The 25396-nt window shown below is 41.4% G+C and overlaps 1 protein-coding gene across 1 annotated transcript; it reads right to left on the bottom strand.

The window, feature by feature from the left end:
- Positions 1 to 2290: 2290 nt before the first annotated feature.
- LOC135549912 (acidic leucine-rich nuclear phosphoprotein 32 family member E-like) lies at positions 2291 to 13119 on the bottom strand. The gene is made up of 7 exons (XM_064980297.1): positions 12784 to 13119; positions 7186 to 7335; positions 6899 to 7021; positions 5393 to 5555; positions 5180 to 5307; positions 5024 to 5069; positions 2291 to 3305 (listed from the first exon to the last, which is right to left on the bottom strand). Exons 1-7 carry the CDS (start codon positions 12835 to 12837, stop codon positions 3214 to 3216), a joined length of 756 nt encoding a protein of 251 aa, XP_064836369.1. The 5' UTR covers positions 12838 to 13119; the 3' UTR covers positions 2291 to 3213.
- Between the last annotated feature and the right edge of the window lie 12277 nt (positions 13120 to 25396).

Here is a 25396-nt window from a genome sequence, read left to right as displayed (position 1 = left end):
ACCCAGATGGTGAAGCGTAATTCATCACTCCAGAGAAATCGTTTAAAATGTTCCAGATTCCAATGGCGAGCTTTACACCACTTCAGCCGAGGCTTGGCATTGCGCATGGTGATCTTCGGCTTGTGAGCAGCTGTTCAGCCATAAAAACCCATTTCATGAAGCTCCTGACGAACAGTTCTTGTGCTGACGTTGCTTCCAGAGGCAGTTTGGAACTGGGTAGTGAGTGTTTCAACCAAGGACATACGATTTTTATGCACTGCAGCACTCTGTGGTCCCGTTCTGTGAACTTGTGTGGCCTGCCACTTCAAGGCTGAGCTGTTTCCAGTTCACAATAGCAGCACGTACAGTTGACCGGGGCAGCTCTAGCATGGCTGACGTGAAATCCTATGACAGTGCCACATTGAAAGTCACTGAGTTCTTCAGTAAGGCCATTCTACTGCCAATGTTTGTCTATGGAGATTGCATGGCGGTGTTCTCAATTTTATACACCTGTCAGCAACAGATGAGGAAATAGCCGAATCCACTAATTTGAAGGGATGTCCACATACTTCTGTATAAATAGTGTAAAAAATATCCTATCATCTGGCAAATCTAGGTTTTGGACAAGACTGACTTTATGACCAAAATTATCCTTTTTACACATGTTTCTGACTCATATTGATGTCACTTAGGCCATTTTCAAAGACAGAAGTTGCTTTTTAGGATCAGTCTTTACATTTTCTGTGAGTCAGGTGATTTATGTGGCTTCTGTTATTGATAGAGGAACATCTGAGGTGTTTCTTACTGTTGGCAGTAAAACAGCTATCCCCCTAACAAGTCTTTAGCAGTGTGCCTAAATTATATGAATTAACTGGAAAGGTGAAAGCAATATGGCGTCCTCCCCAACACTAGCCATGCCACAATAACGCTTGGAAGGGATAATAGCAGTACTAATCCCCCACTCCATCTGCACAGCACTAAGCAACCAAAAACCAGTATAATACATTGTTAATGGCATGTTCCACAGTGGCCCTGCCCCTCCATCTCTAACATAACCAGTAAACCCCACCCCCTTCATGTCCAGTGTGCTCCACCTACCAAGACCTCTCTCATGAATTCTTAATGCCCGTGATGCCCAGCAGATGGCAGCTGTGGGCGATATTAGAAAACAAAGCCAGCAGACTGTGTTCGTGAGGAACTGTAACTCATACGCCACAATGGCCCAAGGCCTTATGGGTTCCATTACACTCACACTCCTCACATCTCACTGAATACCTTGTAAAAATATTTAGTTTTGTGAAATTTGTGAGTTTGGTCCAGCCAATGTAATATGCTGACATTCTCACTCCTTTGGTCACTTGTTGGTAAATTGTACATCATTGCTACATGTGCCTAGCAGTGAATGACATTTGCGTAGTTAGGTACAAAAAACTATCAACCATCAAAGCATTTTCTTTTTCTGTTCATAATTGTTTTTATTCAAAACCCCTCTTTTAAGATGTTTACAGCACACCAAACACATAACTTGTCACAACAGCCAAGGATGGAAAATAATCTATATTGAGTGTGTTGGGTCAGACTTTGGCCCCTTGACCTGTGCTTTATATTAAAACAAAATGACAAAAACGTTTATTTTAAAAAACAAACATGAAACACCAAACGGTTGGAACTGAAACTATTTACATATTGCCTTACAAATAATAGATTAAAGTTCCTGCTATGTAAAATACCAGTACAATTATAAACTAACTTGCATCAACAGCAAGACAAAGTTAAAAATGTACTTAGGGATGCGATTAAATCCTAAATCCGAAGCAGTTTGACCTTAACTTTAAAAACATTACGGCCGTGCCACTCTGTCACTTTTACCGCAACAGCAGCGTTAACAGTCAGGCTACAGTATTTCAAGCTGTAAACAGATATGTCCTTGTTGACCCATCTGTTATGGATGGATGTTAAGGCCAAACAGCTAGGTTTGATTTAGACTAGAGATTACTGCCCCCGGTCCTAGAAAGCCACAGCTCTGTGGCCCTCAGAAATGTTTTGGGGTCAGTTTGCACATCAGTTGGCAGTGCGCCTCCCCAGGACTAACGCTGGTATAGAAACTGTTAGACTACTGTTTTGAACCTCTCATCTCCCATTATTTTTAAAATTCCTAAAACAAATCATATACTGTGTGAGGGATTAAACAGTCTTTGCTATGCTATGTTACGCGAGACAGGACTTTCATTGATGGGTGGAAACTATCTGGTACAAAATGCATTGAGGGGAAAGAGGAGACCGTTTGTGGCAGACAACGATGACGGTAGAGGTTCCTGAACTTCCTGTTGCCTCTTTTCTAGCCTGGTATCCCTGGCTGCCTGAGTAGTGAGCATGGTGCTGTGTAGAGTGCTGTCCTGTAGGGGGCATTCTTTCCTCACTGTGGCCCAGAGAGGTAGATGAGACTTGGCTGGACCATAGAGAACGATAAGAGGCCTCTAGTGGCCAAAAGGTCATATTAGCATGGGCAGCGCCATTGAGTGCTTCCAACATTTTAATTTAGTCAACTGCGTGGAACTTCCAACTTCATTGGCCGATCCCTCCTGATGACCCTGTTGGAGTAATGTCCAACTGGGTCATCAGGCAGAATCAGCCAATCGTAAAGAAGAAAATTGACTACTTCAAAATGGAGATTGCCTTAATGGTGCTGCTTATGCTGTCACAGACACTATAATAGCACAGATACAAAGAGGAGTCCTCTATCTATCTCTATGGGCTGAACTGGACTGGACTCTGGGCTGCATGGCCTGTCATGGGTCTTGGAACGCCATTGGATGTTTGTTGAACACTGACGTCAACGAGGGACAGTGTGGGCCACTTCTGTTGTGCTGGTCATTGTTGCGAAAGCCCTTCTTAAATTAGTCCATAACACACCTCTAGTTGCAACTGATCATATCATTGGCAAGCCATTCGAGATAAAACCAGCCCCCCCCCCCTCATCCATTTATTTTAGAGCCCTTACACATTGAAGAGATTTGGGGTGGTCGTTTAACATGGAATGATTAACAAATTAATTGTCGATAAAATCTCATTTTCATATTGTATCTCATATATATAAAAACGAAAGAAAAAAAACAGCCTCTATAGTGATATCTATGGTATACAAAGAGAAACAATCTGCAAGATCACACTTTTTTGTGGTTATTGTTCTACAGCTTGGACCTGGATCCAGAGGTTCGCTGGGGAAAGACAAGCCTAGTCATCATCGTCGTCATCATCGTCATCATCCTCCCCTTCATCCTCAGCATCCCTCTTCCTCTTCTCAACTTTGACTCCTGCCTTCTCCTCTGCACAGGACAAAAGCCAATCAAAATGTCAGAATGTGTCTGGTAAAATTAAAAAGAGTTGACAATCATTTCTAATCAGGACCAAGTAAAAATGAACAATGGCAATCAAATCCAAATGGCATTTCCCTTCATTCAGAATTCGATGATATCATATCCACAGGCTGTGTGGGAGTTGATGCACAACCCACTGTATGTTCCGCACCCACATACCCATCTCAAAAACACCTGAGGGAAAACAAACACAGTACCACCTGTATACATCTGTTCAGTCACATAACAAAGTCCACCCTGTAGACTGAATTACCATTAGCGAAACACTGCAAGAGAGGCCAACGTGCTGACCTTAACAGTCGTGTCGTGTGTGTGAGCGTCGCAAAATACAATGTACACATACATGTTATTCAATCATTGCACTCACACTGCTCGCGAGCATCTGCATTGCCAGGCGCTAAAATAGATGTTGATTCTATTTGTGATGCAGAACACGCTGCAAGTCCTGCCTCTCCCATCTCCTCAATGGTTTTTAGAAGCATATACCCAAGTGCCATCTTCTCATTGGGTTTTAGGAACATATACCTATGTGGGTGATTGAAAGATGAACTGAGGTCGGTTGCGGTACTGCACCTTATTATGAAAGTTAGTTGCCAATCACCATATAAAGTCCAAAGAAGAAAAGGAAGCCTGGAAGGAGGCGAGATGACTAGAAACGATTCGGTTTACCTTTTATCTGTGGATTAATTGTCAGAGTAGAGGACCTTGTGCATTTAAGGTAAAATAACAACTCAATGTTTATATCCCAGGACAAATTAGCTAGCAACAGCAAGCTATCTAGCTAAATTGCCATAAATGTCTAATGCTTTTCGACCTGTCCCCAAATTAATATAATTGATTCAGATGTTGTTTTGATATTTCAACCTGCATATTGAGTTTGGTGTGGGGGGGGGGGGGGGACAAAATCAATTTGGCATGTGGTTTGGGCATGGTGTAAGGAACCCAGTTTGGTTTCATGTTAATGTAGTTCTCTTGCATCAAAGTACACTTTCAAAGGCTCCCCAATACCTCAGATCTAATGCGTACATATAAGATAGTAGCTAAGTATTCTTGCTGGCAATTTATATAGCTAGGCTTGAGGCCCATGCAATTTCCACAGAGTTGGGTATGGCTGCCTTTTCCTGTTACGCTCCTTGCCTATGAAAAAGCCTGCAGACTAAACTTAAACTTGAGTCTCTTGCCCCCCTGTCGCCCATTTTAAACATCTATTGGAGGATTTTTATTTTTGTATTGCTTGTAACAGTTTCGGGTAATGCAAGATCTTGTGCTGTTAGGGGAATAACCTGTGTGGAAATGTAACAATCTGCTGCTGTATTTTTTTGTGTTATCTGTGATCGTTTTGTTTGTCTTGTGTAGTTTCTTAATCATTGTACCACCACCCAAAGGACATCCAGCCAACTTGACAACTGTAGGAAGCATCCCTGTGGAAAGCGTCAACACCTTGTAGAGACCATGTCCCAACTAATTGAGGCTGTTCTGAGCACAAAATGGGGGAGTGTCGTGCAACTGAACATAAGGAAGGTGTTCCAAATGTTTGGTATACATGGTGTATGTTGACTACATCAATAGATCTGTGTCAGACAAACATATCTGACCCTTTCCAGGCCAGAGTCCATGTACTTGGGTTTGATTACTAGGGACCGGTCAATAACAATTCTTGTCCTCACCTTTTCCATCCTCCTCCTCTGCGTAGTCATCATCATCCTCTTCATCCTTAGGAGTGGGGGGAGTTCACATTCTTTAATTAAGCATAGATTCGAGTCTTCGGAAATAAAACGAAGATGTTCTGAAAAAAAACATGACAAATATTGAAGTTGTCTCACCTGGATCTTTTCCTTCATTAGGTAAGAGAGCCCAACCTCTCTTCCTTCCGAGACCTCATCTTCCTCCTCCTCGTCATCTTCATCGTCATAGTCCCCTGTTGGTCCGGCTCCGTCCTCCCCCTCATCATCTATGATGAAGAAGCATTTCGTTCAAGAAAGTTCAGCTGAAATATCACTGACACCACGTTGTTGTGTTGTGGTAGCCATACTCACCGTCGGCGTCTGCCTCTGAGTCTGGGGCCTCGTTGTCCTCCTGGTCGAAGCCGTCCAGGTAGGTGACCTGAGGCAGCAGCTCAAAGATGCTCTCACGGTACTCCTCCAGTGTGGTGATTTCACAGTTAAACAGGTCCAGGCTCTTCAGGTTCTTCAGATTTTGCTGTGGTTTTAGAGAGAAGGGGTGAGAGCACACCCTATCAGACAATCCTTATTAATAAATTCTCTCCAAGTACTAGTCTCCTTGTGAATGGGATGATTAGTTTGTGCTATAATATAATACCAGAAGCTAACAGTAGTTTTCCGAGATAATATAAAACCAGCAGCCTCAGGACAAACTCTAGCCTTTTGGGGCCCTAAACGAGATCTGGTTGCACCCCCTGACAAGAAAAGTTTCAGTTTTAAAGTACATTTCCTGCTATTCTACACATTTTTCCATGGAATGTAAAGAACTTTTAGTCATTTTAAAGCATTTTTTCTGCAGTTATACACATTTTGCCATGAGGTGGAGAGAATATGTAGCAATTTTATAACAAATTTCATGCAAGTCTACAAATTTTGCCATGTGGTGGTGTTACGGATAGAGGTATCCCGTGGGTGTGTGTATGTATGTATCCTGTGTTCTTTTCTCTCCTTCTCCCCTCACAGGTGAAAATCATCACTCCCCAATCAATCATTAATCAGAAGACACACCTCCTCCTGTTTCCTACCCAATCACAGTTCCTTTCCCTTGGTTTAAAAACCCTGTCAGTTGTTTGCTCTAGAGCTCAATCTCTCTGTAAATGCCATGTCTGTAGATCGTGTTGTTTCACCATCTCCTACGATGTCTCTCTATCGCTCTTTATGTATTGAGCCCCTCCATATCACTTTGTCCTCACCTGTGAGTATCATTTTTTGTTATGGTGTTTGTTTGCTGGTGGGAAAAGGGGGAAACAAGACAAGTCGCCCATGGGCATACACTACCCATAGGTAAACTTTTAACACTAGTTAGAACTGGGAGGACCACCCACTGTATTTTTGGTTAGTTAGCTGTTGTTGAAATAGGCTTGTTTCTTTCCTTGGGTCCATCTCAGCCCCTTTTCCTGCTCAATCAATGGGGGCCCCTGGAGGTCAGGGCCATGATTACTGCAGGTTTAGATAGCTGGCTAGACTAACTTAACAGTCTATAAATTGTTAGCTGACATGGCTAATTGAGGGACTGACATAAGACAAATTGCTGATGCACAACCAAATATTTTACTTGTACCTTGTGTATTCTACTATATACTAAGTCTCAACAGTAAGTTATTGTTATTCATTGTGTATTTATTCCTTTGTCTTTATTCCTAGTGTTATAATTTCTGCGCTTTTTCTGCATTGTTGAGAAAGCACTTCACTGTTGGTCTACACAGGTTGTTTACGAAGCATGTGACATAAAATTTGATTTAAGACCATGACTGAGTCCCAAAACTGCTTCTACCTGGAACCGCAGAATGCTACAACTGTAGCATTAACGACTCTACTCACCAGGGCCTCAACATTGCTCAGCTCCTTTATCTTGTTGCCACTCAGGTTTAGATACGTCAGGTTGGGGGATTTCTCTGAAAGTGTCTCCAAATGACCCAAGATATTGTTGTCACTCAGCTCCAACTGTCAGGAAAGAATATAATACACTTCTTGATTACTCATTTAGGGAAAAAATATGTAATCCTGCATATCAAATATTGGGAGTGAAGCCAGAGTGGCTTATAATTCCGCTAACTAAATTGTCAGTGAGAATTGATTGCTCAAAAATATCCGGCTTCCCTACTCACCTTGCGCAGTTTGGGCAGCGACGGTAGCTTTGCCAGGGAGGTGAGTCCAACGTTGACCATGCTGAGGAATTCCAGCTCCTTGAAATCATCTGTCAGGCCCTCTACTTCACCATCACTGGTGCGGCAGTTATCCACCACCAGCTCTGTCACCTGTAGGAATAGTCATCACCATACATTGAACACTCTTGAAAATGAGATGGTGCATCTCAAGAGATTATCCTCAAATGTTAAATAATCAAATTCATTAAACCAAATTAAAATGCTTAGCTAGTTTGTTGCATTTTTGACAAAAGCAAACATTTGCTTTGTTTAATTGACCATTTTGTAATCTTATTGCATGTTGATTGGAAAAGCTGACCCTTGACCTAAAGTCAGCTGTTTCCTGTGAGAACACATGCCTTTTCAAAAATGTTCTGCTTGAATGCCTTGTGTGGACAAGACTGAAGCCCTGTCTGGAAAAACGCCACTGCTGGAGTAGCTGACTAGCTACAAGGCTTCAAGAGGTAAAAATATAAATGTGCTAACCAATGATGTGTATAACCCCTGGATGACTGACAGGGGGCACTGTATTGAAGCCATCGCACAGTCATCTTAGCACTCCATTGTAATTTTTTTGGGTAAGCTATAAAAATGCATTTAATAATGTCTACATTCTTTGACATTTATTCTATTACATACACGTTCATGCATACTTAAATGATATTAATTTGCGCTATAATGCGCTGAACAAAACATTTAACATTTTCCTTAATGTATTTTTTCGTACTAATGTTACTGTCCCCACTAACAACAAACTTAAATACATGTAACTTTCTCCTTTAAACATTTAATTTAAATACTATAGAATTACATTCATTCTTATGGAGGATTGGGGAGTGCCAATACGGCCGACTGGTGGCTTCAAAGCTTCTCAATGGTCAATACATACACTACATGACCAAAAGTATGTGGATACCTGCTCATTGAACATTCATTCCAAAATCATGGGCATTAATACAACAGCCTCCACTCTTCTGGGAAGGTTTTCCACTAGATGTTGGAACATTGCTGCAGGGACTTCAGCCACAAGAGCATTAGTGAAGTTGGGCACTGATGTTGGGCAATTTGGCCTGGCTAGCAGTCGGCATTCCAATTCATCCCAGAGGTGTTCAATAGGTTTGAGGTCAGGGCTCTGTGCAGGCCAGTCAAGTTCTTTCACACTGATCTCGACAAACCATTTCTGTATGGACCTCGCTTTGTGCACGGGAGTAGCCTAGTGGTTAGAGCGTTGGACTAGGAACCGGAAGGTTGCAAGTTCAAACCCCCGAGCCGACAAGGTACAAATCTGTCGTTCAGGCAGTTAACCCACTGTTCCTAGGCCGTTATTGAAAATAAGAAATTGTTCTTAACTGACTTGCCTGGTTAAATAAAGGTAAAATTTAAAAAAAATAATTGTCCTGCTGAAACAGGAAAGGGCCTTCCCCAAACTGCCACAAAGTTGGAAGCACAGAATTGTCTAAAATGTCATTGTATGCTGTAGCAATAAGATTTCCCTTCACTAGAACTAAGGGGCCAAGCCTGAATCATGAAAAACAGCCCACAACTATTATTCCTCCTCCGCCAAACTTTACAGTTGGCACTATGCATTCAGGCAGGTAGTGTTCTCCTGGCATCCGTCAAACCCAGATTTGCCTGTCGGACTGCCAGATAGTTTAGTGTGATTCATCACTCCAGAGAAGGCGCTTCCAATGCTCCCGAGTCCAATCGCGGTGAGCTTTACACCACTCCAGCTGACCCATTGTGCATGGTGATCTTAGGCTTGTGTGTGGCTGCTCGGCCATGGAATCCCATTTCATGAAGCTTCAGTTCTTGTGCTGACGTTGCTTCCAGAGGCAGTTTGGAACTCGGTAGTGGAGTGTTGCAGCCGAGGACAGACACTTTTTTACGTGCTTCAGCACTCGGCGGTCCAGTTCTGTGAGCTTGTGTGGCATACCACTACGCAGCTGAGCCGTTCTTGCTCCTAGATGTTTCCACTTCACAATAACCGCACTTACAGTTGACACGGGAAGCTCTAGCAGGGCAGAAATTTGACCAACTGACTTGTTGGGAAGGTGGCATCCTATGACCGTGCCACGTTGAAAGTCAATGAGCTCTTCAGTATGGGCCATTCTACTGGCAATGTTTGTCTATGGAAATTGCATGGCTGTGTGCTCAATTTTATACACCTGTCAGCAACGAGTGTAGTTAAAAAAGCCAAATCCACTAATTTGAAAGGGTGTCCACATACTTTTGGTGATGTAGTGTAGCATCAACAATCCAGGGATTACAGTGCATTCAGAAAGTATTCGGACCCCTTGACTTTTTCCACAATTTGTTGCGTTAGCTTTATTCTGAAATGGATTAAAAAAATAAAAATCCTCAATCTATACACAATACCCTATAATGACAAAGGGAAAACAGGTTTTTATAAAAGATACCTTATTTACATAAGTATTCAGACCCTTTGCTACGAGACTCGAAATTGAGCACCAGTGAATCTTGTTTCCATTGCTCATCCTTGATGCTTCTACAACTTGATTGGAGTCCACCTGTGGCAAATTCAATTGATTGTGCATGATTTGGAAAGGCACTCACCTGTCTATATAAGGTCCTACAGTTGACAGTGCATGTCAGAGCTAAAAACAAGCCATGAGGTAGAAGGAATTGTCTGTAGAGCTGAGACAGGGTTGTCTAGGCACATCTGGGGAAGGGTACCAAAAATGTCTGCAGCATTGACGGTCTCCAAGAACACAATGGCCCCCATCATTCTTAAATGGGAGATGTTTGGAACCACCAAGACTCTTCCTAGAGCTGGCCTCCCGGCCAAACTGAGCAATCGGAGGAGAAGGGCCTTGGTCAGGGAGGTGACCTAGAACCCGATGGTCACTCTGACAGAGATTCAGAGTTCCTCTGTGGAGGAGGGAGAACCTGCAAGTAGGACAACCATCTCTGCAGCACTCCACCAATTAGGCCGTTTTGGTAGAGTGGGCAGACGGAAGCCACTCCTCAGTAAAAGGCACGACAGCCTGCTTGGAGTTTGCCAACAGGCACCAAAAGGACTCTCGGACAATGAGAAATCAAGATTCTCTGGTCTGATGAAACAAAGATTGAACTCTTTGGCCTGAATGCCAAGCGTCATGTCTGGATGAGACCTGGCAACATCTTTACGGTGAAGCGTGGTGGTGGCATCATCATGCTATGGGGATGTTTTTTAGTGGCAGGGACTGGGAGATTAGTCAGGATAAAGGTAAAGATGAATGGAGCAAAGTACAGAGAGATCCTTGAAGAAAACCTGCTCCAGAGCACTCAGAACATCAGACTGGGGCAAAAGTTCACCTTCCAACAGGACAACAACCCTAAGTACACAGCCTAGACAACGCAGGAATGGCTTCGGGTCTCAAGTTTCTGAATGTTCTTGAGTTGCCCAGCCAGAGCCTGGACTTGAACCCTAACGAACATCTCTGGAGACCTGAAAATAGCTGTGCAGTGACGCTCCCCACCCAACCTGACACAGCTTGAGAGGATCTGCAGAGAAGAATGGGGGAAAAACTCCCCAAATACAGGTTCGCCAAGCTTGTAGCGTCATACCCAAGAAGAGTCGAATCGCTTCCAAAGGTGCTTCATCAAAGTCCAGAGTAAAGGGTCTGAATACTTATGTAAATGTCATATTTCCATTTATTTATTTTTTACATTTGCAAAAAAAACATGTTTTTGCTTTGTCAGTATGGGGTATTGTGTGTAGATTAATGAGGGGGAATCTATTTAATCAATTTTAGAATAAGGCTGTAAAGTCACAATGTGGAATAAGTCAAGGGGTCTGAATACTTTCCGAATGCACTGTATTATCGTACCTTTTAAAATGGTAAATAATACGCTCATCAAAACAAGAGATGGTAAAGGAGGCCGGTGTTGTCACAGCCTTCGTCTGGTTTAATCTTCACCTAATGCCTCTCGATTGTAAAGGACCAGTTCTGTGCACATCTTGATATCGTCATTGAGTGAGAAACAGTGGAGATGTAGCCTACATCCTATTAATGGACTTCACTGCTGAATGCACAGCAGTTATGCAACTACAGAAATGGTAAGAGAAATAGGTTTGTCGAAGGCTAGAGTCAGTGGCATGAATGACTGGGGACCTGGTTTGTCAATCATCAAACAAGCGCCGTCTCTGAGGGTTGGGGGATTTGCTGTAGCCTAATCTACTAAATTGGGGGGAGGTCTGAGCCCCGCACGCCATCTGCCATATTACTTAAATTCATAAAATGCAGAACAGGACCGCAAACGCTGCTACACTTGAATGTGTACATATACGTTTTACAGAGACATCGTCGTCGTTAATGTCCCGAGGAAAAACCTGTCGTTACATAATCACAACATCATGGAGGCAAAATAGACCATTTGCTTTCCGATGAGTACAAGTAGGCTGTTTAAATGGCCGGCTGAGTGAATCATATATTCGCTTGGAAGTAGACTTTCTACATTTTGATTTTGGCCTACATGTAACGTGAGCCGTATAATACGAACAATTTATCAATTTGCTTATCTAAATCGAGTTAAACTGATTATCGCCGTTAAAATGTGCTCGTGTATAGATGTAACAAAATGACTTCCACTCCCCGCCCGTCAGAAACAGGGCTCAACAGCCTGTACTGTACAAAACAAAAAAATCCGCTACACTGACGCCACCGTAGACAGTGACTGCGCGTCTCTCTCCGACAACGGTCAGCTTGCGTGCATGCTGGTTTTATATTGCTTATACATTCTTACCGGCGCTGTTCAATCGAGTATTGATGTTTAAATCCCGTGAACTTTTAAAAATGCTACGGTAAAATAAATGGGTCTTCCGCTAAAAAAACAATTCGATTAGTGAAATGTCCGCTCAGAGAAACCAACCAGCTTGTTTTGACATTTGGTTAACCTGCTAAGATCTGTCAAAAGCCTCGTTACGCATGGAAAGCTTGAGTTTTTAAATTCGACTGAAATAGTTATTTCCATCGGCATTCATATGGAATAACATCAGGCAACTTCCAAGACAAACCAAGTAATCGCCTCCCGAAGGCTATCAAAAGTTATTTTACATATCAGTTGTGAATTCTCTATTTGGATTAGCTTGCTATATTGCAGGAGTCAACACGACGTCAGCTGAGCCCTATTAAGATGTTGTTGGCTTTTCACAATTTTAATAAATTCTCACAACAATCGCATAATCGGAGCGGAATTTCTTCTTCATAATTATGCCCGCTCCGCCACCTTGAACATCCAATGGATCTCTGGCCGGGCGCAAGACAAGGAGGATGATGGCAAAGACAGTGTTGCAGATCTATAACATGCTATTAGAATCACAAAGCGATCTAAATAGCTTTGTGGATACTTTCAGTTCGTTTTTGTACAGCAACCAACATATGTTGTGATCGGACGAATAATCAGAATCCCCCAAAAAAAAAACTTAAACCTAATCGGACTCGCATCCTCTGTCAATGTGCAGAGCGGAGGCTCGTAAGAAATCCTGCTCTTCCCTGGGTTATCGGTTCGCATAGTTATCACCTCAAATTTAAGATAAATAATGGCAAGATAACTTACCTCCGCTGGTGTCCTATTCCTCAATTCTAAACTGATCCTCTTTTTCATCTCCATTATTAGTAAAATATAAAACACTAGGTTAACGTAAAATAAAAAATAAAAAAATATGGCAATACAATGTTCAACTCCAGAGTTTGGACCCACAGCTCGGTTTTCTTGTATGGCCACAGTTCTCCTACTGATCCTCCATGATACTTAGCACCCAGCCCCCTCTATCAAATCCCGCCCTATGGAGCTCTTGATAGGCCAGTTCTCTATTCCTTCATCTTAAATCGGATGATTGAAACGCCAATCAAACAGAACATGCCGTTCAACATAATCCGCCTCTTACGACGGAGGTGATTGGTTGTGATTGCGCGCGCAGTAGATTTAGATGGGTCAACGCGAACGTCAATATCATCGTTTTAAACCACCCAGTCTTCCTTTTAAACCGTCGGGGGCGTCACTAGTTAACACAGCCACAAAGTCATAATTATGGCTGAACCCCGCTAATTTAAAAAATGTATTTTTTTCAAATCTGATTTAAAAAAATAACCGTAACTTTAACCACACTGCTAACCTTATGACTAACCCTAATCTTAAATTAAGCCCAAAAAGCTGCCGATCCGATTTCTCTTACATTTTTTTCTCCGGACTAAAGATCCTGAAATTTCTGCACGTGTTCATGTTCTACTTTAAACACAGGCCATGTTCGAGAGAATCTAAACATTAATGTGCCATTGGTAAATTGTGACAGACTGGTCTACACATACATCAGTAGGCTACTAGTTATTTATGATGTAAGGTTTGTAGATCAGTCACCTGCACTGTCGAATAACCCCATAGTCTCTGCTCTACCAGAGATCTGTATATAAGGAAGAGATGCTTATATCTCCGCCATAACAGTGGAAGTAGTTTATTTATTTTTTAACTTTAACCCTTATTTTAACAGGTAAATTGACTGAGAACACATCATTTACAGCAACAACCTGGGGAATAGTTACAGGGGAGAGGAATGAGCCAATTGGAAACTGGGGATGAATAGGTGGCCATGATTGTATGAGGACCAGATTGGGGGGTTTAGCCAGGACACCAGGGTTAACACCCCTACTCTTACAATAAGTTCCATGGAATCTTTAGTGACCACAGTCAGGACACCTGTTTAACATCCCATCTGAAATACATCACCCTGCACAGGGCAATGTCACCAATCACTGACCTTGGGATCTTTTTTTAGACCAGAGGAAAGAGTGCCTCCTACTGGCCCTCCAACACCAGCAGCATCTGGTCTCCCATCCAGGAACAAACCCTTCTTAGCTTCAGTTGCAAGCCAGCAGTGGGATGCAGGGTGGTATGCTGCTTGTCCCAAAGGTGGGAGGGCAAGTTACAAGTTTAGGTCCAAAATAAGTCCATAGAAACACATTGGTCTTATTTTGGACAGATTCTAGCAAGAGTAACCCTTCGCTTCGCCTTTTCATCTCTGGCTCTACAGTCTACTCTGGCCAATGGCGTTCAAAGTTGAATAAAGTTAGATTAAAGCTGAATCTATGGGCGCATTCGAGCAGATCACTTTTTTTCAAGTCGATGGTCACCGCCTTCCAAATTATGTTGCATTATAGGGATAAAAATGATCAGACTTGCAACGACATGAACGTTACAAAAACCATGTGATCAAAGGTCATGAAGTTCGGACTGCAGTGGACTGCAAATCTCTGTAGTTGCTCTTCACCAACTACATAATGTAGGCATTACCTGCATTGTGAGAGCTTCTATTGTCAACCAATCATTAGGGTGTTTTTGTTTGACCCAAGTGAATGTGACCAAAGACGACTAACTTTGCAGCGATTCATGTATACATTATATGTACAAATGTGATTTGAGGCGCTCTCTCACCAATTGATTGTACAATGTACACACATTTACAAGTTTATTTAAAGATTACAAAGAAATGTTTTATAAACAATGGCAACACTGCCATGTTGCTCTGAGCCTTGCTGCTGCAAAACCACAACAGTGTCCGAGTTTCGGCTGTTGCAGATGCATCTCCCCCTACTTCACTCCACAACTTTTCGTCTACAGTTGGTTGCTTTTTCCTTACCACTCAAACAAGCCCAATGTCTGCAAGATCACATAACTATAGTATTGTACATAACAGAACCTAATGTATTAGCATAGTATTATTTTACTGTAAGAAAAAAACACCACTGCATTTCTCTCACATGGCCAAAACTCAACAGCAGGTGCCACTAGGCAAAATAGAGGTAAACGAATCGACAGTTTAATTAACACCATCTGCTCTAAAATTCGCTCACTGTACATAATTCAAAACAACACTACAGTTTACTTTGAAACAACACTGTATAACTCAAGAAGATCTAATGCATATCCCCATGAAACTGGATGGGATCCAATGGTTGGTATGCAAATGCTGCATGGATGTTTCACCGGTAAAACGTGGATGATTCTAATTCACGATTGACAGTGGGAAATGTGACAGGAAGGAGACCACAACAAATGTGTGAGTAAAGTAGAGGTGAAGAAACGCATGCGCAGAACCTGAGAAGTCTGATCTGCAGACATGGCTTTAAACCATAAACCCACCTGGTCTTTGTTGTCATTGGCACATTTATCCAAAAGCTACAGCCCTTGTCACCCCCACCACCCTTTAATTCCCTCACATTTTATGTATCAGTCAGGAACTTGAGGTTCAAGAATGCAAAAATGATTCTAAGGCATTTTCTATACAAGGGTTTGAGTTTCATAAACCCCCACAATATGTTTTTAAATCTAGAGTCCAAGGCTTAGGCAGCTAACAAGACTTGCTCTACCATTTGATATGCAAGGCAGAATATCCAGTTGGAACTGTAACAAAATGGCTGACCATGTACCAATCCAAGCATGGTGGCTTAAAGAGGAGAGGCAGTAAGCCACACCATCTGTGCAATGTAATGGGTTGTCGACCGCTCAGCTGCTTTGCTCTCATAGACCAAAGTCCTTTGCACTCAGTCTTACATCATATCAAGCGTGTGGTATTTAAAAGCTATTCTTGCAGTCTAATCTTTCATTATTGATCCAATGGGGATGGAGACTCCGTTCGAAGGTATTACTATGAATCTGAATAGGCCTATTTGTGTATTTGTCTTGGATAAGCAGTGTGGTCTTGTGATGTAACATTGCACGCAGCATACTTTTTCAAAGAGTTCCTTTCGTATGTATTACTAAACATACACATTCGGCCCAATCTTTATTGATTTAGTATTTCAAATTAGGATAAAAATATCCTTTAACCCATTGTAAAAAAAACAACACGATTAATGCAATGCCTCAAGGTGACCACAAGAGGGACAACCCACAATGACCTCTGAGAGAGGTGAATATCCTGACACTCAATCACTAAGCTGATTTGTTCGTTAAGTTACTAGAATGGAGGTTGATATCCCCCATTGCTGTGCATGTCTGTCTCCACAAGCGACTTTTTTTGTGTGTCACTTATGGATCGGTCCACAAATATTGTACACCCAGTTTTGAGAAATAAAATTGTAACTCAGTATTACTACATTTACAAACTCTGTTATAACACCTGTTACTACACAAATGTTGCAAATACTTTTTTTCCCTTATAGAGATTTAGACAAGTGTAGCAAATGACCAACTCCATTGGTTTTGGTGAGGCCTAAAACATGCCAGACTACAAACTGTGGAGCAGTACAATTTTTAGGGAAAAGCTAGGAGAGATAGTTAAGGCTGGTTCGGGACAGACTTTTAATTTTTAAAAATTGCATGATTCTTTCAAAGAAAGACAGTTTGAAAAGCAACAGGTTCATTTAAGAACCATATATTACGTGTTACATTGCAAATCATAACTTTGACTGTATAGCAAGTTATCCCCCCCCCCCCCCCCCAAAACAGTGTTGTGCTATCAGTGTCCACAAGATGGCAGACGGCGCAAGGACGAAGTAAAAACCAGATTAAACTGGATATGCGTAATCACCCATACACATTGCTGTGCCTTGTATCCTGGTACATTTGTTTTCAATGGCAAGTCGCTAGAGGGTGCAACACTGCTTCAACCAACGAGTTTATCTTCCTTGTCTTCTTTGACTTTGAATAGAGGCCTACTAATGCATTATAACAGTCACAATTTTTTTTACCACAATTTAGCAGTTATTGTAGCTACTAAAAGTGTTTTTTTTCCTCGACCATTGCACCTCATTGAGTCCTTCTCAATAATCTTGATTGATTAGTATTCTAGCACTGATTAGGCTATACATGCTTTGACCCTAAAAGATTCACAAGTACTCAGACGTTCACGATAGTAAGATTACATAGACCTATTGATTTGTGTCAAATTTAAGGACTCATTGCTGGGGAATTCCAGTCATGGGGGAACCCCAGTGATTGTCCTCTTTGAACCTGGTAGTGGATTGTTGCAGCGTTTCCTTTTGTCTGCCGACCAACATTGTGACCTAATGCTGTTCATAGACAGTGGGGGTTGGGGTGGGATCAAACTAGAACAATAATAGACACACAGTGGGGGGATACCTCGGCAAGGAGCAGCTGCAACAATGACCCTGTCTGGACTCTCTTGGGTCCTCAATGGGAATAAAATGCATTGAGACCAGTGGCGATTTTAGCATGTAATCTTGGTGGGGCAAACGCAAAAATGATTGTTTTTAGATGCATGCCAGCAAAGCCACAACACTAAACAATACATTAATTGCGCTATAATGGTGAGCAACGGTGCCCATAAACTGCTAGGGCCTACATGAAGCTGTCTTTTCAGCACCATGGAGTGAATCATATATATTATTATTATATATAATTTGGTCAGATATACTTGGATGTGTAGTGTCAGTTTATTTCTGGCATGTCAGACCTAAATTTGCTAATCTTGCCAATGAAAAAAAATATTATTAAAGTAGTTGGAAATATCAGTGGGTTTTGTGAAAAAATATATAAAATGTATTATTTTAATCCCAGGCCCCCGTCTCTGCAGGAAGCCTTTTGGTAGGCCGTCATTGTAAATAAGAATTTGTTCTTAACTGACTTGCCTAGTTAAATAAATCAAAATGTCTGCCTTGCTTAAACAAATGTGGTTTCTACTGACAATTGATATGTACAAACTATGGCATAAGGGAACGACGAGTGGATAAGAGGCAATACGTAATTTCGATTAAGACATTAATGAGCGAGCACGGACGGACGTAGTCAACCCATTTGTTCAGCACTTTTGAAATGTACAGCGACATAATTCAGAAAATGAGCTGTTCTTACAGTATTCTCCCTGTACACCAAGTCAGAACCGTAGGACAAAGGGGGCATATAAGCAGACAATGAAAGATCTTACAATATCAGATGGTTACATTTCACTAAAACAGGCTATAGGCTTCATGTGCACCACCCAGTTAGAACAGTAGGTTATGAGGGGGAAAGGGACCAAATAATTAGGGTGAGGCACATGGGCTACTAACAGCTTACTACACAACATACACTTCGTATTACTTTCTTAGCTGCTGTATACATATCTCCCTGGCATTTTACATAATTTATGCAGCAGGATACAATACCTTTTTGTTTTGGACTCGCCTTGTGCTGTGCTCACTTGAACAGGAATGTGAGTCGGTGGTCCTTCTTGTGGGCAAATTTCATCAAACTTTCATCAATGTCTGTCATTCTCTGGATTTATGGTGCTTTCAAGACAACTGGGAACTCTGGGGGGAAAAAACAAGGTTGAATCATGACATCAGTGATCTTCAGGTCAGAGTTTCTGAGTTGGATGAAAGTTCAAAACTTATTTTCCAGTTGGAGCTGGTTGTCTTGAGTTCCCCAGTAGTCTTAAATTCACTGAAGTTCGAGATTCCCCAGTTCCGTGTTTCCAGTTGTTTTGAACGCGGCAGAAGTCATGCTGGATGGACAGCTTGGCCAATGTATTCAACCTTTTCTGGCCCATGGTGTGTTGCGAGTTAATTTTTATCCTTTTAAACTTGGAAGAGAGACCCTTATTCCCAGATTTGGACCACACATCCACTCCAATGAATAGCAGGCTAGTGATTGCCTTGCAAAGCTTACAGTTAGCCACTGATTCCTTCCAAACCATTCATTGTTGAATTTGAGATTTGCAACTTGTTGTGTAATGTTTATGGCCGATGAGCACCGATCCATTTTATCTATAATTCTCTTCATATGACAAGGATTGAAAAGGATTTGCCAGTAGATTGCCAATTTGATTCATGATGATGACTGCTTGTCTAGTTTGCTAGCTAAGTTTTTTTTTTTTTTTTAAGTATGCTGTTGAATAGAGTTCCTTGCAGTCATGGCTCTATGTAGTACTGTAGTCTGTTCTAGACTTGTGAACTGGGAAGAGACCTCTGGTGGCATGTCTTGTGGGGTATTCATGAGTGTCTGAGCTGTGTGCCAGTAGTTCAAACAAACAGCTTGGTGGATTCAACATGTCCATACCTCTCACAAATACAAGTAGTGATGAAGTCAATCTCTCCTCCACTTTGAGCCAGAAGAGTTTGAAATGCATATTATTAATGTTAGCTCTTTGTGTACATCCAAGGGTCAGCAGTGCTGTCCAACAAAACCGCTCCCACAATCTTTGCATTATCAGTTTCTCACCATTTTTTTCTAAAAGTTTACTAAGGGTTGGTAACAGGCTGATTTGGTCGGCTATTTGAGCCAGTAAAGGGGGCTTTACTATTCTTAGGTAGGGGAATAACTTTTGCTTCCCTTCAGGCCTGAGGGCACACACTTTCTAGTAGGCTTAAATGAACATATGGCAAATAGGAGTGGCAATATTATCCAGATTTTTTTTCCCAGACTAACTTTACAAAATTCAAAATTACTATGCTTGTCATTCATAATTTGGTCAGATATACTTGGATGTGTAGTGTCAGTTTATTTCTGGCATGTCAGACCTAAATTTGGTAATCTTGCCAATGGAAAAAAAAAATATTATTAAAGTAGTTGGAAATATCAGTGGGTTTTGTGAAAAAAATGTAATTTAAAGTGCTCCAAAGCTTTTTACTATCATTCTTTATGTAATTTCTTTGTTTCATAGTGTAGTTTCTTATTATTTTTATTCAGTTTAGTCACATGATTTCTCAATTTGAAGTACGTTTGCCAATAGGTTGTACAGCCAGACCTATTTTGCCATTTAATTAGTCTCATCCCTCTCAACGATAAAATGTTTAAATTCCTTATCAATCCACGGGGAGTTACCAGTTTTTACAGTCATTTTCATAATGGGTGCATGCTTAATAGTAACCAAGATAAGCAATTTCATAAATGTGTCAAGTTCAACGTCTGGTTGCTTGTCATTACACACCACAGACCAACAAATATTCTTTACAACATAGGAATCACTACCCTGGTAGGTTGATTGATAACCTGAACCAGGTTGCAGGTTGCACCCACTTCCAAGCCAGTCAATATTGAAATAATCCAGAAAATATACCTCTATTGATATCACATGCATTTCACATATGCTATCCAGATACTGACTGTTAGCACTTGGTCTAAAACAGCTTCCCCCCAGAATGGGCTTTAGGTGAGGCAGATGATCCTGTAGCCATATTACTAGAACAGTATTTAACATGATATCCTCTCTAAGCTTTAGAGAAATGTGGTTCTGAATATAAACAGCTACACCTCCTCCACTTTTGGCATTTCTGTAGATATTAAAACCATGTATTGCTACCACTGCATCGTCACAGGTATTATCTAAGTGAGTTTCAGAGATGGTTAGATATGAATATCATCTGTTACTGGCAAATGATTGATTTCATGAACCTTGTTAACACTTGGCTTCACACACCTGGCTTCTATTTCAAGGGTAATTGTATGTCACATGATCAAGCAAGAAAACACATCAGGTAATCTATAAATCTGTGCATAGAAGAATAGAATGTATGATACAAAAGCGGACAGAAATATCATCAATTATTGCTTTTACATGTGAACATTCCTCAGAATAAAAAACACGGGATTGTAGAGGAGGATGCTAGAGACACCACTAGATGGGGGTATTGAACACCAATGAGGCAATATACCAGTTACATAAAACCCTTCAATAACAATTCTTCATTCATGCCTGATGGGTGAAGAGATTTTTTTTCATCCACCTGCATTCTGTCTGGAGAAGACTAAGTACAAGCTTTTACCACCCCTACTTGAATGTTTCATCTGTTGTATAGCACAGAAGGACATGGAGGAGATGCTGTGACCAGCCTCTGAGAAATGACTTGCAATAGGGGATTTATTGCATGAACAGGAGATAAGGAATATTAACATTAGAAGAGCTGCATGTAAGCGTTTTGTTTGCCAATGGCAGAGCTGCTGAATACACTCACTTTGTTACAGGAATCTTACATGCTGCACAACTATGGCAGGGATAGAAGCCAGTCACCTTATCCAGTCTTACGTCACTTATTTTCAGGGGGACAATGAAGTCCCTGACATTCCTGACCCTGTAGTATGAAAAGAGGGACAGAGAAAATAGCTTGTCAAGCAGGATCAGATGTTTCTTAATCGCTCCCTTGATGTGATGTCATCACTCAGAGGACAATATTTAGTGGCGCAGAGACGTTTTTTTTTAAATTACTTTTATTCATTCCGGGTTGAGGTCTCACCAAGGGTATGTACTCTACTGAGAGCATCATCAAGCCATTCTTCAGGGGTACAGGCGGTCGTCAGACTGTCTATACATTTTCAAAGTCTCATTTTCAAACTGCTGTATCAGTACAAATGCGCTAGAGTCTCAGAAATTGTGTGTACGCTAATATCTTTAGAAATGTGGGATGCGCACAAGAGGCATGTCGAATACTGTTCTTGTCTGTAGGCTTTGTATACAAAGTAGTCGACAAGGACCCTGAGGCAAGATGTCAAGGAAGGATATCTAGCTATGACTAATCTCGGCTGTAAACTTGATAGATTGAACCATATGATTAAGATAAGTGAGAAAATCATCAAAAACATTGAGGGGACAATTTCAAACGAGAAACGCATCCGTAATATATATTTTCCACAAGCATAAGTTGGGGGAAAGGGTTATTGTGCCAAATGAACTTGTATTCCAGATAACCCACACGTTTTCTCAGGAGAGGAAATAGTAACAGTCTTCAAACAAATTGTTATTGTATAGGAGGATTGTCCCCAGGTCCAACAAAACCTGTATAGGGTTGTTGTGTCCCATCTCTGTTCCAAAAAGTCTCCAGTCCTTTGATGTGGTACGTTAGTATATAAAGAAACAACATCTCGGGCAATGAGAGAAAAATCTAAATAGTCATCAGCTGTTTAATGAAAATTGCCAGTGTCTCAAGTATGAGGGCAGTTACACCACAATAGGACGTGGATCCGGTCAACATATGGGAAATGGGTTCAGTTAAACTGTCATTACATGCTACAATAGGCTGTCCAGGGGGGTTCTCTAATGATTTGTGAACGTTAGGAAGGCAGTGCATAAGAGGGACTGAAAGGAAGTCTTTTGTAAGAAACTTAAATTCAGATTGGGAGATGTGGCCCTCTACCAATGCGTTTCAGAAAATAGACAATTTTCTCCTTAAATGGTGGTAGGGTTGCTTTCCATCTTGGTGTAACAAGTCCCATTAGAGTTGGGACATGATCTCAAAGTCATAATTGTCTTTATTTAACAACACTAAGCCGCTTTCCTGTTGCTGCTGCTCGGGGACGACAGTGTATCACGTTCCACTTTCCCAATGTCTCTGTGTTTAGACTACTGCAGGATTAAGTCAACATTCAACAGATTACAAAGAGATGTCAATATTGACATTGTTTACTGGTGGACAAAGTTATTCAGTAGTGGGATTGTACACCTGCACATTGTCTTTGTTGAAATATTTCAACTTGATGGATCTATAGAATTTGAACATCTCAACTTTTATCTTAAATAGATTCTTTGGTAGAAGGGGGGACATAGCACAAACCTTTGTTGTCGGACAGGTTGAAGATTAGATTCTGGTCCTGCTGTTCGGCCAGTGCTGAAATCTTTCTCCCCATTCCGTGTCGACCTCTCTTCGTTGTCTTTGTCTGGTGTTGTAGCAGTACTGTTGGTCTTGATCGAGCTACAGGGCTGTGTCGTTCTCCTTCCCTTTGAAAACCTTCATCAGAGTCAGATTGGAAATCGGAGGTGCTGGAGCCAAAGGTGTAGGATGTCTTTTTCTTCTAAACCGACTTGCTTCTTAGGTTTTCCATAGCCCTGTGATGGTGCGTTCAACCTCCATGGGTACACCCTGTCATCACGGTTGTCCATGGTATCTCTCCTCAGTTTGCTTATCTTTGTCTTTTGTAGGTTATGGATATTTTGATCTTCTTCCAGAGCTTTAAAAGGTTCTGGTTTCATAGATCTGTCTTAGTTTTGGTCAGTACCCAATGAGTGTGTTCAAGGATAAGAACCTTAAGGTCCAAGGAGGCTTTATTGAGGACCTCCCACCACTTGATGCAGAAATTCTCATCTTTGCGACCCAGAGCAGCTACTTTCTCAATACGGAGGCCTCTTGGGATCCTCTCTGACCTTACATACTCACTCAGTGTCATGCCATGTAGTTGAGTCCTGGTTTCCTTGAGGTAGAGCTATTTCAGTTTGCAGGGGAGGTTGTCAGCTGAGGGAGCCAGCATTTGGAAGGGGCCCGTGTTAGGAAAAAAATAGGTTTTAAATATCCGCCTCAGTGTAAGTCCGTGTGTGTGCTTGGGCATCAGTTAAGCCTCCGATTTCTGCAAAGGACAAAATATCCACTACAATTCAAAAGTGGTGGCTACAGACGGAATAAATACATAAATAATGAGGCCATCTGCGCTCTTTTCTGGTCCTTACTACTGAATAGTGTCTGTTCTAGGTGAGTAGGAGTCTAAATAAGAATACTGGAAGAGATGAAACACGCACACTGTCAAAAAATGAATACATCCAAAACTGAGGCTTGAATTCAATATAAAGATGTTTATTAAAACATCATGGTGCCCAAAAAAATCCTAGCGCAAGATAGTCCATAAATGAAAGATGAAAAGGTGTTTTTTTTTCACCTTTCATTTATGTACTTTCTTGCACTATGATTTGAGCACCATTATGTTTTAATTATATTTATTTATTTCAATTGACTGATTTCCTTATATGAACTATAACTCGAAATTGTTGTATGTTGCGTTAACATTTTTGTTTAGCCTAATGTTGCTATTTTTCCTTTACTCTGAATTTTCTGATTTCTTTGTCTGAAAACAGTGTAGTACTCTGTTGTGTAGTACTACTGCACTTGAAGATGTTTACATGGCTAACGCTAGTTACATGGCTAACGCTAGTTACATGGCTAACGCTAGTTACATGGCTAACGCTAGTTACATGGCATGGAAGTCCATTTGAGGATCCAATACCTAAATAAAGTCTGTGGCTTCAGTCAGCACTTGAACACTCCCCTTCATGAATTCAGCCATTCTTGCACCAATCGAATCCTTTAAATGCATGTGGGGGAGTGAACTAGTGCAAACTTCTGGGTGAAGGGTAGAGAATTGTAATATACAATTTGCATGCCACACCCCTCCCTTTGTAATGTGTGACTTTTCAAACAATGGCTTCATAAAATGCTCTGGTACTTACAAACACAAAAGGAAAGGTTGTGGTTGGCGCGAGCCATCACAGGTGAGTACACAGCTCTTTTACTCTGAGCTTTTATGTCAATGACTCACCCTGAATAGAAACATTCAAACCCAACAGAAAATATACATTTGCATCAGCTTGGCCACTGATTTACTACTTTACAATGTGTCAGACAGTGCTCAAAACCAAGGTACTACGGCTCCCCCAAAATGTCCCCACACGGTCCCTTTAACTGATCCAGGTATCAGCTGATTAGATTAACTTCTGTATAGAGGGCTACATGAGAACCTGAAATAATTATCCTAAGAAGTAGTTACATTTTGACTCCTTAGTGTAAATGTTTTAAACCGATTCCAGATGTGGTTTCATGTCTTGCATCACATGTGAAGAGAGACCTGTGTTTTTAAATCATGTCAGTAATCAGTATGGGTCAAAATGTGCCGTTCTGTAAAATGTACTACTATAACCATAATTCATGAAGAGAGGGATTTCTGTACTGTACAGACTCTTAAAATCAGTATAGCCTAATGATGTACAGTACGGTGAGCATAGAGGTGTTCTATATCAATGATGGTGACTCAGTCCTTTCAGGCTGTCTGTGTGTACCTTAACTTTTTACCAGTCATATGTTCAGTGATGATGGCGCCGGAGGAGATGGCCGCCGTTTTACGGTCTCCTAACCAATTGTGCTATTGTTTCTGCAACCGTATCTTACGGAAGAAAAGAGCTTCTGGATATCAGGACAGCGATCACTCACCTCGGATTAGACAAAGACTTCTTCAACAACAACAAGCAGGACTCACATTGCCAACGTGCAATCACTGGACAATAAACTAGACGAGGTACAATCACGGATATCCTACCAACGGGACATTAAACTGTAATATCATATGCTTCACGGAATCGTGGCTGAGTGACTACATGGTTATTCAGCTAGCGGGATACACGATAGATGACAGGATAGAACAGCACAGTAAGACGAGGGGGGGGGGGGCGGGCGGTCTGTGCATATTTGTAAACAACAGC

The sequence above is a fragment of the Oncorhynchus masou genome, chromosome 12 (assembly GCF_036934945.1).
Source record: "Oncorhynchus masou masou isolate Uvic2021 chromosome 12, UVic_Omas_1.1, whole genome shotgun sequence".
NCBI classification, from domain to species: Eukaryota; Metazoa; Chordata; class Actinopteri; order Salmoniformes; family Salmonidae; genus Oncorhynchus; species Oncorhynchus masou.
Note: the sequence above shows the minus strand (reverse complement) of the source record. Positions and strands in the feature narration are given on the sequence as shown.

Excerpts from the sequence above, each read along its gene's own strand:
- LOC135549912 (XM_064980297.1), bottom strand. The coding sequence starts at position 12,837 with ATGGAGATGAAAAAGAGGATCAGTTTAGAATTGAGGAATAGGACACCA. Across the intron at positions 7,336-12,783 it reads GGAATAGGACACCAGCGGAG|GTGACAGAGCTGGTGGTGGA; the intron begins GTAAGTTATCTT and ends CTATTCCTACAG. Across the intron at positions 7,022-7,185 it reads CGCTGCCCAAACTGCGCAAG|TTGGAGCTGAGTGACAACAA; the intron begins GTGAGTAGGGAA and ends CTTTCCTGACAG.